General features: G+C 36.0%; 1 protein-coding gene across 1 annotated transcript in view; it reads right to left on the reverse strand.

The window, feature by feature from the left end:
- Positions 1–283: 283 nt before the first annotated feature.
- The window catches only part of LOC144449160 (transmembrane protein 132E-like), a 47,640-nt gene continuing 33,056 nt past the window's right edge, over positions 284–14,867 (reverse strand). The window contains exons 4-9 of the mRNA XM_078139635.1: positions 5,077–5,266; positions 4,446–4,589; positions 3,749–3,957; positions 2,891–3,185; positions 2,044–2,235; positions 284–1,711 (exon numbers count right to left, since the gene is read on the reverse strand). Of these exons, the coding sequence (XP_077995761.1) occupies positions 503–1,711; positions 2,044–2,235; positions 2,891–3,185; positions 3,749–3,957; positions 4,446–4,589; positions 5,077–5,266 (2,239 nt within the window). The 3' untranslated portion in view covers positions 284–502. The remainder of the gene's footprint in view (positions 1,712–2,043; positions 2,236–2,890; positions 3,186–3,748; positions 3,958–4,445; positions 4,590–5,076; positions 5,267–14,867) is intronic.

Consider the following 14,867-nt stretch of genomic DNA (forward strand, 5'->3'; position numbering starts at 1 on the left):
GAACATAACAAACACACTCGCATACAATCACAGATACACAAGTAGGCATACATCACATCGCACACATACACACATACATACATACATACATACATACATACACACACACACACACACACATACATACATACATACATACATACATACACACACACTTTTAACCTATACACTACATGAAAACATAAGCATTATATTTACAAGTAACATTTTCATAATCTGATGATCAAATCATACTGACTATGACACTAACTGGAGCATTCCAGAATTTCAAAAAGTGTGATAAAAATTAGCATATTGTGAAGTTTCACACCTGTACATGCAATACAGTTGGTGAATGATTCTGTAAACTGTACACCAATCCTCTTGGAGGATCACACCATACAAACGGACAACTTTGAGATTTTCTCTTCTCAAAAAGATATACCCTCTGACTGTGGGTCAATATTATTTAATTTTCATTATTTATTTGATTTCTTCTAATATTCTCTAAAGGCAAGGGTAATCACGCTCTACTCTCCTTCAATTGTTCTAAGTGCGGCGCAAGTTCTTCCGTCGCACTCGTATGTGAAAAATCTACACTTGATTTTGTGTCGTTCTCACTTGTTTGTACTTCCTCCCCATTGTCTCCACTTTTAGTGTCTGTATTTTCACTATTTTCAACAACTTCCTCCTCCTCCTCCTCCTCCTCCTCCTCACCCTCACTATGTCCAGGGTTGATTGTGATTCGAATCTCTTGCGATCCTGATTTGCTATGGTAACCGCTTTCGCTGTTGTTCCCATTGAAGCCATTTTCAAGATCATGGTGGTCGTCACCACCACCATCACCATCAACAAGTTCATTATTACCCTGTTCCCCACTAGGGATATTTCTCCCATCATACTTTTCACTATCGCTACCATGTTCCCCATCTTCCCCCTCCCTATCAGCCTGGGCATCTCTCACAGAGGATGCTATGTCTAAGGGTATTGTCTCATGTATACTGCCATTGACAGGCACACAATCTGGCGGCTTTCCCAGCCACACCCAATCATGTGCATTTGCAACTGTTCTTCCATCGTTGGGAAGTCTTTTACTTTTGTAACGAGCGGCAAATAAAATACAGTTTACTAGAAACACAATGATAGCTATGCAGAAGATTCCAAGCAAGGCATACATGCCGATTTCTAACTCGGACAGCTTGGTAGTTTCTTGCGGAAGGGTCCGTTCATCTGCTGGCTCATAATCTGATTCATTCCCCTCATCTTCTTCTCCATTTGATATTTCCACTGGAATGTTATTTGACACAGGACCATCATACATAGCAGCTTTCTCTTTCTCCTCATCCTCCTCACCGTCCGCATAACCATCTTGTACAGAATAAGGCTCTGTATGCAGAATTCCCGGATCGAAGCCGTTCCTGGTTTTGTTCATGATCGTGTACCTTCCATTGGCGGTGAATTCCACGTTCACATACAGAATAGTGGCTTTGAGCTCCTTGGCGGGTTTGTTTGGTTTGTTTGGTTTCTGGCAAGCTTCCGGCAATTTCAACTTCAGCAAGACTCCGGTGGTTCCTTCGGCAAGTGCAATAAGTCCTGGTGGATGATCCAAGGGACTGGGTGCAACAATATTATCAAAGCTAGTCATCTCGATACTGTATTCCATCATGTCGGCATTCAATAGAGACATTGTCTTACCGTCGTCAAAGGACAGGGTGATATCAATGAACCCTTTCTGTAATAAAAAATACGACAAAATGATCAGCGGTTTTTTGGGGGCAATTTTTCGAGAAAATAAATGTTTTTATTCACAAGATAACAAGTAATTGCTAAATGTCCTCTCGGTATGATGTACAAACTTAGTTATTTGATGGTCATTACTTCTAATAGTAAATTCAGTTTTTACCTCCACACTTGAAATTTGTTGCCGAAAAACCAAAATAAAACTAACCAAAATTTACCAGGCACTTTATAAATGAGTAAATAGTAACATTGGTAAATTACCAACATGTAAAAATAACTTTAAATTTGCACTTATTATGTTAACAACAAAGTGGAAAACAATACCTGATTTTCTGCGAAGAGCGCCCTCTGTGCCACAGCTTTGGCTACTATTACGTCTTTCTGTGCTGGGTAATTTTTAGTTGACAAGGCCAGTCCTGTGACTAGATTGACTTGTAAGTCAATAACAGACACTTTGTCACTGGCCACAGTCAGTTCTTTGATACCAAGGATATCATTAGTATTTGGTGCCAAAACCTGAAAAAAGTACGAAATTATAACGTTACACATTAGACTGCCATAAATATTTACAAACAATGAAATATTTTTACAATATCCCATTACATCTCCAAAGTGCTAATTCCCTTCAAACTTTCTAATATCAAGTATTTGGACAGCTTGTAGATAAAAATCTTTAAATTTCCTAGGATTTGTGGCTGCCTGAAAAATACACCTGCCACATATCAGACCTTGAACAAACAGAACCTGTTACAAACAGGGAAAGTAAACAATTGAATTGGCACAGAGCATGTTGGAACAGTATAGGGCTGGTCTTACATTTCATGGTTTGATAAGAACAGTTTTATGGCCTCTTTATGTGTACATGAAATGCCAGGGGAACTTCAAATTTGTTTGTAAATGTGAACTATTATGTAAAATAAGTGAACTGTTATGTAAAGAGGTCATACAACTGTTCTCATAAAATGATGAAATGTAATATAAGCCTCTGTACTTCCAACATGCTGTGCCAAGTTGAATAGCCCCCCCCCCCCCCCCTGTGTCAGTACAATTATAACGAAATACGGATAACGAACTGAATTATTTGTGCCTATGAGGTTTGACTGTATTCACATTATACAACTAATTTGGATCACAATATTAAAATAACAGTTTTGTCTCTTATTTAGCTTACCTCTACGTTTGTGGTTCCTGGGAAGAGGCCAATCACTTGGTGGCCATGGATACCAGCTATCTTCTTATCAGCGACCTTCATTTGACCTTGAATGAGATGAGTTACTCTCTGCATCAGAGAGTCACTGAACAGGTACTTTCGGTGTCCTGTGTTTTCATCAGGGGCGTTGAAACGTGTGTATACGTCCACCATAGCGTCCTGATGACGCAGGTGACATCGGTTACGTTCGTGTTCACGCCCAGTGTCTTCTTTCAGTAAAGATGTCGGGTTGCTGTAGTCAGTGTTCCTGGGATATCTAATAATGCAATCAAGAAGACAGAGAAATGAAACAAACAACAAACACACAAAAGGTCAAAGTTCACAAACGATGGATCTCACTGCTCCACACTGTTGAGCAAGTAATTAATAAAATTTTCTTACAGATTATATTTGTCATTTCAGTGAGATGTATACTTTTGATTTTCAACATGACAATAGATACATCTTTAGACTTTGATATTTTTTAGACTGTCGTTATTTTGCATTCACATTTGTGTGATAAAGGCTTGGTTGTGTTACGAAACTCAATAACACATCGATTTGATATTGTGGACTGTTACAAACTATGAGCCCTCTCCTATTCCTCACACACACACACACACACACACACACACACACACACACACACAATGGCACAAACGTAAGTCCTCTTGCACTTCCCATTCACAAATCTCCTCATCCAACTCCCAATTACAGACAGAGACAGACCAAACAACAAGTGCATATAACAGCATGGAAGAGAGAGAGAAAGTGTCATTCAGTTAGTTAGGTAGTTCAACACACAGAACTGCAGTACAACAACATTATAAACATCTATACCTTTCCATCCACACTGTCTCAGGAACTTTCCAACTCTTGATAAGACTCAGTTTATCATCAGTTAGAGTTATAGTCAGTGGTAATTCTGGTATCCACACATTAAAAGTGACAGCCTTAGTGAAACCATCATAATGAACCATAATGTTGATATCTACAGCGCCATCTACCTCTGTACCATCTAGGTAAACCATTGTGCAATCCTCAGCTACCTGCAGCCAGAACAAAAACATAAATATTTTATTAAAATTTATTAAATTTAAGAATGTGCACAAACAATTTTTACTCCCTCAAGTGCCATCTGTAGTTGTGAACAAAACCATTTGACTGAATTCAAGCCTACTACCAAAACTGTCGTTTCTTTGTCTGTAAGGGCAACAAATAATTGTTTGGTTTGGGTATAACTTGCCCAAACCTAGTTTTTGACTGCCGATCCTCAACTTTTTTTTACGTAATTTGAAAAAAAAATTGAAAATTTGAATTTTTTTTTGAAAGAGTTGAGTGAGAAGTAGGGAGATTTGATGACATGATCAAATCAACATGGCAGAAGTTGTCTGCATATCATATGCAAACACATATCAATGAGAAATGTCTGTCGATATCTGTGTACATTATAACATCCTGAACCAGACCCCCCAAAAATAAAAAAATAAAAATAAAATAAAGAGTGGTCTATACTAATATCGGTTGAACTAAGTACCTTCAGTATGGTTGGGTTAACTGACACACAGTGCGCTCTGTTGGTGACATCTTCGACACCACTACCGTAACCAACGGCAAATACACTCAATGGGTACGTCACCACTCTACCATTCAACAAGGCCGAGTTGACTAGATCTTTATACTGAAATAAACAAACAAAATAAAAATCAACTTCCATTATAATTTCAATACACACTTTCCTTTAATATATTGCTAAATATGAAATAAATGATTCTATTTCATAATCAACACTTATTTTTCGACCAGAAGCTACCATTTTAAGGCTCAGTGGCATGGATTTGGGTCAGGCCTTACATCACATATAAACACAGGGCATGGTTGTCTGTACTTTCCTGTTTCAATACACATCTTCAAACAATAGAGGGCGCTGTACAACAGTAAAGTGAGATATTTTCACTACCAGAAAATTGTGTGATTTTTCTGTCTTTAGCTAGTTCTCAAAGACTAATTTTTAGTAATTACTAGACTGGTACATGTACATTATGTTCATGTACCAAAAAAAGGCGCTTTAGTTACTAGTTCTTTTTCAATGAAATAAGTGAAAATAAGACTTTAGTGCAAATTTACAGATTTTCAGTAGTTCCTTAACTCCAAAAGGTCAAACTTACTTTTCTGAGAGGCACCAATGCTTCAATCATTCCTGTGTTGACTGCAAATTCTGACGTTGTCCTCACATTGCGTAATTCCGTTCCTATTTCATAGTCTATTCGCCAACTGATGTGTACAGAGTCAGGACTATCAGCAGTGGAATTATTCACCTCAAACTCAAACATACAAATTGTTGCCAAATTTTCAGACCTGTAGAAAAAAAAAGAGGAAAATATATCAGAACTCTTATAGTTTCTTCAAACGATAATTTTTGTGTTTTTGTAAAAAATTCTTGACGTCCTGTTAAATTATTGCTATCACCATATACACAGCAATTTAGCATACTTTTTTTTTTTTTTTTTTTTTAAATATAGAATGGCTGCAAAGTAATAGCCAGAGATTTGTGGTTAGCTTACACCTTCCGCTCCAAATACAACATCATTGGTTTATATTACCGCTTCAACAGATTAAAATGTAGTCTAGTTTCCTATACGTGCTACGATGACCACTACAATCATCTCCATGGTGATTGTAGAGAAAGTCAACAGGTACAGGATCTAAGTTAATTAAAACTCAGCTCTCGGTGATAATTTCAAATTTACAACCAGATTGCAGTGCTGAAAAACTCATTATTCTTGGCATTTACGAAGGAATGCTAAAGTAGAAAGCTAAGACACTGGGATATTAGTCAAGTGTTATCGATGTGTGTCGAATCTCAAAACTCTCTGGTGAACTCAAAATGATTCAATACCACCTTATAGCATTTTAAGGCTACTGGGATAACAATATCAGGAGAAAACAGTGCGTGTAAAAAACTTGCCTGCACTATTGCATGATTACAGGGTACCATTAGGGTCCCATCAAACAATAAACAGACCTTAAACTGATACAGGCTGCAATATTAAACTAGGATTCTCCAGGGATCGTCATGACATTCCAACATTACCAACTACTTTATACTTGTTTGTGTGTACAAAAAACAATAGTACCTTTCAGTGTTCATTTTATTAGAATCTATGAAATCTACTAACATTTTGTTATCAAGTTCTACTACTAAATTAGTTTTTTATCTTTCAAGTTCATTCACATAATTTGACATTCTCAAATAAATGGTCTGTATCTACTCAGAGAGAATATTAGGATCTCTTGTCATAGAAGAGATTTGAAGTCAGATTTTAACTTTATATAAAAAATTTATCATGGTGTCCGACAAAATGTGCTTGAAAAATCAATGTGAAACAACATAAGCCAAGGCCTTGTTTGTAACTTAATAAATTGCAAAAGACTGAAAAAGGTGTAAAATGTTTGTTATTGAACAAATTTTTCTTACATTTTTTTTTAAAGCTCTTTTGCAATGTGTCTCGTAACTAACACAGACTTGGCATATGTTGTTTCACATTGATTTTTCAAGATAAATGACACATGATAAAAATATTTTATAAATTCAGAATCCAAAATAAACACCCAAACCTGCTCATCGAAAAGGACACTTTAATGTTAAATTTTAATAATTTTGTTTTTGAAATATATATTTAAAATAGTGTATCATACTTAATGTACTAGACACACCAATACAGTAACTCTTTACTTGTTTCACATGAAACAATTTTTATTTCAATATTTCTCATTTTGCAAATATATTATTTATATCAGCTCAATTAACATATAATTTACATATTCATGATCTCATTTACATCTCAGTTATCTGCCTAATTATCTTTTTAAGCATAAAGTAAAATTATCTCACAATTACAGACGTCAAAATCTCTCCAAACAAAAATATCTCAGTAACGTAAATCTGAGAACAGCAAATAGAATCCTAGTTGTGGTTAGAACCGTACATGTAATCGATTTCATTTCATGCGGACACAGAGACCATATGATACTACCACAAGCATATTCTATCCAAGCGCACACGCTTCTTAAAATCCATTGGGAATATTTGTTTGGGATATTCTCAGGCTTGGTTCCAAATATTTACCGGTATGATAGTAAAGTATCCTGTGCCTTCCAGATATATTGGCTCTAGGCTTAATCCAAATACTTTTTCACATTTTTTTCTGAATGTTTTTCTATCAAATAATTCAGTCCAAATTTTGATACACATGATGTTGATTTGGTAACACTAAGAGCCTTCAATCGAAGTAGGTACAAAATGAACTGAATTTTTTTCCCCAAAAAATGCACAAAAGGAGGAAATTTTTGGTGTGTATTTTTTGACCGACAAGTGCAGGCCTCTGAAGGGTTAACATATACCATACCTTCCATTCATGTGGAAGAACTTCCACAGTCTGAATCATATGCGTCACATATTTTTCACTGAATGTTGAATTCCCAATATTTTCTTTTCACTGAACCAGTGGAATGTACGATTGATTGGTTGACATTTTGCTTTGATAACAAAGCAAACCTTTGCAATTTCTGGATTTTTTTAAAATCTATTTATTTATGTTTGTCATCACAATTTTCAAATTTTCTGTGCTTGATTTGTTACTTTGTGTTTCAGAATGAGTCGTCAACATTTCGTTACCAAATTTTACAATTCTGTATCAGATATTTTTCACATATTTGACCAGTAATAACTTCTTTATTTCTGAATGAAAACAAATCAAAATTGAACTCTGTCCTATTTCATGGTATATATATGTAACTTGTCATTTTAGTTTCCGACAAAATTTAACAATACTTTCTTTTCAGTGTCAAGATCCAGATTTTCCTAAAAATTGAACTGTTTTGGTTGCTGTTAGCATTGTAATATCTTAGAACTTTCGAAACCTCATCACTGCACAACACTAAATCTGAACAGTTTCAAGACCTCGCACTACACCACAAACTTAGGGGGCCTGGTATGCAAAAATAACAAGTAAGCTAAGGAATGTAGCCCTTGTGGAATCTCACATCTGCATCTGTTGCTGTAGCTTTGTCATCACCTGGGTTGAGTAACAGGAGATACTAGCAGAACTGCAAATGATATCATCGTATCTGGAATGCATAGATTTCCCTTGTCAATAGCTAAATCCTGCAAGACCTACCAACCACAAATAACATCGTCAACAGCTGAAATTTCTTTTCAAATAAAACACAGTTGCATCTTTTTCCGTATCCGAGTACCCCACCCGATTGGTAATTATAAAATGTGTGTTGTTATAGTTCATTTTGTGTCAAACATCTGGAATAGTTAGTCGTTGAAATAATAATAATAATCTATACAGAAAAGTTGATCAAGAACCTTGATAAGTCTGGTGGAAAAATTTGATGATTTTGGGGGCAAAAATGGCATACCTGCCAATCAACAAGATATTGAAATATTTCTCATTGTAAACATAAACTTCCCGACCGCCCAATTCCTAGCTATCTCCTTATAATTTATCTCCCGTATTTAGTGGCTAGGAAAGAATGACCCAAGAACATGTACACATCCCCCCCCCACACACACACACACAAACACACACACACACAACACACACACACACACACACACACACACACACACACACACACACACACACACACACACATTTGAACTGTACAATATGCAAGGTAATTACACAGTTTCATTCCCTAACAGCATATACTGTACAACTCCGACATCCATTGGTAATTCCAGGCAATACACATATGGTATTATCCCAAGTATCGCAATTCCAAATCTACTTCCACGGACAGTTTACTCAAAAGTTGGAAACTGACACGGCAACCATGGGAAGCATTTGGCACAGTTGCATACCACACTTCCCATCCTTCCCAAAACAATTCACTTCCAGTTCTAAACACAGGTTTCAAAATCTCTACTACAATAACAAACAATAACAAACTGAAAGAATTTTTTTGTCATCCATTTCTCGGGCTGTGACTCTTGAGTGAGTTTCAATAATTGTATACTATAAGCTGAAGCATTTGCAAACTCTAATTTCATGATGTGGAAGTGTTATTAGACTCCCCGCCGTTGAGCGATATACCAGCCGTGGCATTTAGCATTAGGAACTGCTGTGTTGAGACTTTGTTGGGGCGGCATACACATAGCAGTAGACATTTCAACCCAGTGTGTATAGACTTATTCATATCTAACTACTACCAACATCACAGCGGTCTCCGCAAGAATACTGTTGCCACAACAACCAAGCACGACAGATATGTTTCTGTATCATCTGCGGCACAGGGTTGTCTATTTCTCAACATGTTAGAACATCTTAAACACATTACATATAGCGCAAGGTCAAACTTCCCCAGATTTCTTAAAGACCAAGTTCCCCATTATAATGTACATGTAGGCGAAAAAAATAGCTGCCAGGCAGAGTTATGGATAAAGTTTGTCCAGAGCAAAAGATTGATCCTGTATGTAATCCTTACATCGCCAATGATAAGATAACACAAATACGAGAACATGGGACTGCATCATGGGCCTTTATAGTTGGTAATGACTTGGACACAATTTTTTCATATTCAGAGACTCCATTTGGACAATAAACATCAGTTTGACCCCACCACCCCCACCCCAAAATCACCACCAATTTTCACATGGTCACTGACACATATACGATTTAAATCCTGCAACTATCTGTTATTGGTAAAGCTATTTCACTTAACCATCAACTAACAACATTAATCTGTGTTCTATACTCATTTGCTGACTATATTTCTGAATTCAAAATAATTTTTCATTCAGTTCAGCAATCAGAAAGTGACATACTCCGATGAAAATAAACTGACCTGTCCCAATATAGACAGTTAAATGTATTTCATGTCTGTGTCTGAATGCACCACGTTGGGTATGAAGTTATGTACTGTGGTCTTTACTTCTACACTGGCAGCTAGTTAAACTGTGGACGGCTGGTTTGTTTTCAAGTGTTTGTCATGTATAACACAGTGGACTTCAATTTCGAATGAATCTACTGTCACAATTGTGGGTGTACACGTACAATAGTACACGACATTTAAATCTAAAGCCTGGGTCACATGTTCTCTCAATAGAGTGGAGCACGGCAAATTGAAAGAGCTACTTAATTCAGTGGAAACTGATCCTGGCTTTAGTGGGAATATATAGTGCCTTCAAGTTCAAACATTAGCTACGGTACTGAAAGGCTGAAACCAATACAGATTGTTTATGTTTTGTGCTGCACTTGTCAACGCTCTACTGGTTGACTTTCAAGGACAGTTTTTTACAAATTACCATCAAAAATGTTGCAACAATTTTTAGTTGAAAATAATGAAATGTTTTAAATTTAATTTTTAAGGTAGCCAAAATACATTCAAGATACATGCAAGACAATCAAATTGCCCCTGTCAACAGCCGTACCAGTTGATTCTCAAGGTCTTTACAAATTACTACCAAAAATGTTGATCATCAAAAATTTGTGAAAATAGTTATCTGTTTTGTATTTAAGGCAGTCAAAGTATGTTCAAGATACATGCAATCAGGGCGATTCTAGCATGGGAACATTGAAAACAATAACAATGCAGTTTGTTGAATATACTTCATAATTTGATCGAAATGTCTAGTGGAATTCAACAAGGCATGAAATGCTTGGTCTCCATTAGAACTATATTGACAAGTGCACTATATATGCGATAACACTAGTGTATATATGCATGCTACTTTCATTGCAAAATAATGACATCAGCATGCCAGAGGAAGCTGTCCAACTGCAGTTAGGTCACTTGGAAGAGGTGACCTGAAACTGTCGGACCATATTACAGGCAATGTGCTGTTTATTGAAATTTTCTTCCCAGTCTCTGGTTTTGAAGTCGGCCTCTTGTTTGCTGTACAGTATTATCACAACACCGCATCTGACGTGGTTATACAAAACTGATGAATCATTTTGACAATTTGAAAACATTCACAATGATTCTACCCCCTGGCACTTCACTCTCTACTTATCGTCGCCGCCGCCGACTGCTTGTCCTTCTAACCCTACCTCTACCTCGACTCCACACACACTCCTACTCTCTTCCTTTGCAAAAAAAAAACAAAAAACCTTCCTGTGTGTCTGGTCAACAAGACATTCAGTTCACCTGTGGCTATTGACAACAACCAATCATATTGAGTTATGCATTATTTTGATTACTGTGATTGGTTGATAAGCACATCTTCACCGCAAACGATCTACCTGATTGGTGAATTACGAAAGTGAAGTTTATGACTCTACCAAATTTACAGGTTAACAAAATTTTATCAGGTTTTTTTAAAAGAATCTTTTGTCAATTTTCTTTCAACTATGAAATAACACAAATGTGATACTTTTTTTCAAAATGTTACTGTAAAGTTGTGATATATTTATGCAATTATTGGCTGTCTTCATGCTGACAAGTCAAAGCTCTCATTTGGCAAGTATTCATCCTTCAAAGGTTGCAACTCGACACACAGCAGACTAGAATATGGACCAACTTGCTCTGTTGAAAGACAGTTACCTAACTGAAACAGATGGCCTATGTAACAACAATCTAAGCAAGAGTAATCCTGAAGAATGTATTTGAACAGAATTTAACCTAACAGCCATAAATCATTGCGATCATTGTCAAATCATTGCGATTGTTAGAATCATATCTTGACCTACTAAAACATATCCGATGTAAAGTCTTCATCAACTTTCCAAAATCAACAGAAAAGTTTTCAACTCTTTTTATCTTGCACAATCAGACCTCCGCAGTGTTGAGGAAGAACTGTTTTTCAACTAGTGAATTTTTTTTGTGTAGTGTATTTGTTGCAGGCTGACGTCGGACAGAGTGCTGATAGCCTAGCTGGGCATTTCAAAGAGTCGTCTGTACATATATACATTCATGGTGGTACATGGCGTTATTGTGCCCTGCAAGCTGACTTCTTATACAGTGCCATTATAATGAAACTTGAACAGGCTGTCAGGGAGTAAAAAGCAGGCCAGTTGAGAGAAGAAAGATATAGGAGTTTGATCACTTGAGACAGATAAGGCATGCGGGAGGCTTTACAATTGAAGTTTGCACAGTCTTATTGACCGACCATTATCACCAGTAGCACAGTTCTCTGATACCTCAGAATAACAAACTTTGACTTGGGAAATTTGATCTCCAACTCAAAATTTAAAAATCTATGACCATGCAGGTCTCACTATCTCAAACTTGCAAGGGTCCTGACTTGAGTGATTAATAAAAAAATTTGTATAAAAGTTTGCAGTCTTTGTTGACCGACCATAATCACCATGTCTCAATAATCTTCACAATAGCAAACTTTGATGTGGGGAATTTGATCGTGATCTCTAAACTTGAAATCTTTGACATTGGTGTTTTAGTCTCAGTGGCTCAAACTTCACAAATATTTGACTTCGATGATTTGAAATTGTCTGTTAACATCAAAATATAAATTTTTTAACATTGACCTTTTCCCCTAAAACTTTGACTTTGGAAACTTGATCTAAGTGTCTTACAATATCAAACTTGACTTTACATGATCTCTCAAAAATCACAAACATAAATTGTTCACCTTCAGACATTCAGTCTTGCATCATAGAATTACAAACTTCAACTTTAGTGACTATATATCTTCATACTTTCAAGTTCAACTTCAAATTTGGGTGTTTTCACACTCTCAAAATCGTAAAAATGATTTTGGTAACGTAAAGAGATTTTAACCTGTATTCCTGCATTATGCGGACTAGAAGAATTTGTTTGTCACATGTTGCATATGTACGGCTAGCTAAAGGTATCAAGTGGTAAACTTGTACTTGCCAAGAAATATTTCTTTGGGTGTGATCATGTTTTTATTCTTTTCTGGTTTTTTTGAAGGTAAATGATTTATGTTCAAATTTAAAGAAGTTTCCAAACACAATTTATACCTTATTTCTGGTTTATACATTATTTTGTGTTTTTGATGCCATCTTAGTGGCCACAAATTTTGTAATTTTTAGCGAAAACTTGTTCTCAAGCAGGTGTCCACAATAAGTTTGTATATGTAAGATTATAACAGTGAAAGTAGAACAGATCAATTCCTTGCTTTTTCCTTGGCCTTGACATTCTGTAAGGTCAGTCACTCAAACAAAACCCATAATTACCCGTCTAGGAATACTTACATTACAAACACAGCGCTAAGGTTGAATAAAGTTAAACAATCTGAATTTCATGGCTGAAAGTCAGACATGTTTTTGTTGGGTGTACAACTTTCACCCGGACCCGCCACAGTCCGCTTACACTGGTGTTAAGCACACTAAGTATACACTTTCCCACTGAAGCCAATAAATACTGAGTGATACAGGGTCTAGCTGACAGCAGAGTTACTCATAAGCTCATAACTTCTTCAGCAGGCCAATTTCTGTCTTGTTTGCCTTGATAAATGTGCAGTAATTGCCATCTCTCAAGGATACAATTCTTGTTACTGACACAGCACACAGCGGATATCCCCAGAAAAAAAAATACTTTTGGCTGATAGTCTGCAACCAGGAGTAACTCCTGTGTTACTATGAAGTATAAAGTGTACATAAATGTGTGTGACTTCTACATACACACACATCAATCAAAATATCACATTTACTCCGAAAGACTAATTTATCAGGCGAAGTGATTAATAATAATATGAAGTAACTATAGCTGAATTCCATCTTGATAAATTGTGTTAGTTGAAAATTTGCAGCATTGGTTTTATGTTGCTGCAAAATTTGAGGAAATGATACCAAATATACTTCATGTAGGAACATAAGAAATTCAAATCATGTTAGAATGTTCTCAATTCGTTTTCTAATTTACCGATTGAGCAGACAAACTTGGACTGTCGCACATCACCAAAATCAGCTACAGTTTAGTTGACAAGCTTGGACTGTCACTTATCACCCAAATCAGACAAACTCTGTCAGAGAAACTTAGATTGTCATACGTGGAGACTGTCATAGTCACCAAAATCAGCTCCATACAGTGCACTGCTGGTAAGCACAAAGACTTGGCTATCTGACTCAACAATATTGTCATGCCAGACAGCCAAGTTTGTCTTGTCCAACTGTTCATGTATTCCATACACATAGAACGAAACCCCCTAGTTACCCATGATGCACAGAATTACAACAAGTAACAATTGATTCTATCTTGTCCCTTGAGAATGAACTTGACATACTTCAGGAGATTTAGAGTTTCCTGGACGACTCCTGACATTTCAAAGTGTACTGTGACAATATTTGCAATGCCTTCTAATTAACTTCATCCTTTGATGTTAAGACTTGAAAAAGATACACCTACAAGTAAGTCATCAACGGAAAATGCTATAAACAACATAATCTTTCCGGATTACAAACGTTCCTCTGTTATCTTATTCAAGAAAATTTCCTGGATTTCAACACTTTTATGACTACGGATCTCTGTATTGTTATTTTGACAATGGTAGCGAGAGAAGAATCTTAGCATAAGCACACGATGAGTGAATGATGTAAAATTTTATTTTTTAAAAAATTTTTCATTGAATTCTAAATTGAATTAAATTTGAATTTAAATTTATATTCCAATAGAGAAGAAAAATATGTACACAATCTTTGAAAGCAACAGATAAGAAAACATTTCTGGTGAGGACCATGGAAATAGTTCCCTAGGAACTAATCAAGATCCATGGAAATTTTATCTTACTATTTTTTAATTAACAAAACTCGATTTTTTTGTCGAAAAAATGAACTGAACATCTCTTTGAAGTTGTGACACCAATATGGTAGTCTTTTTTATGATCCCCAGTCAAATTTTGATCCTGTGCTAATAAATAATTCATCGCTCATAACAACACAGCATCATAAAATCTGTAACACTTTCATTAAAGTTAATAATAACACAGGATTTTAGTATGACAGTTTGATGAGGTCAAATTTATGAT

Source organism: Glandiceps talaboti, chromosome 18 (genome assembly GCF_964340395.1).
Source record: "Glandiceps talaboti chromosome 18, keGlaTala1.1, whole genome shotgun sequence".
Classification (NCBI taxonomy): Eukaryota; Metazoa; Hemichordata; class Enteropneusta; family Spengelidae; genus Glandiceps; species Glandiceps talaboti.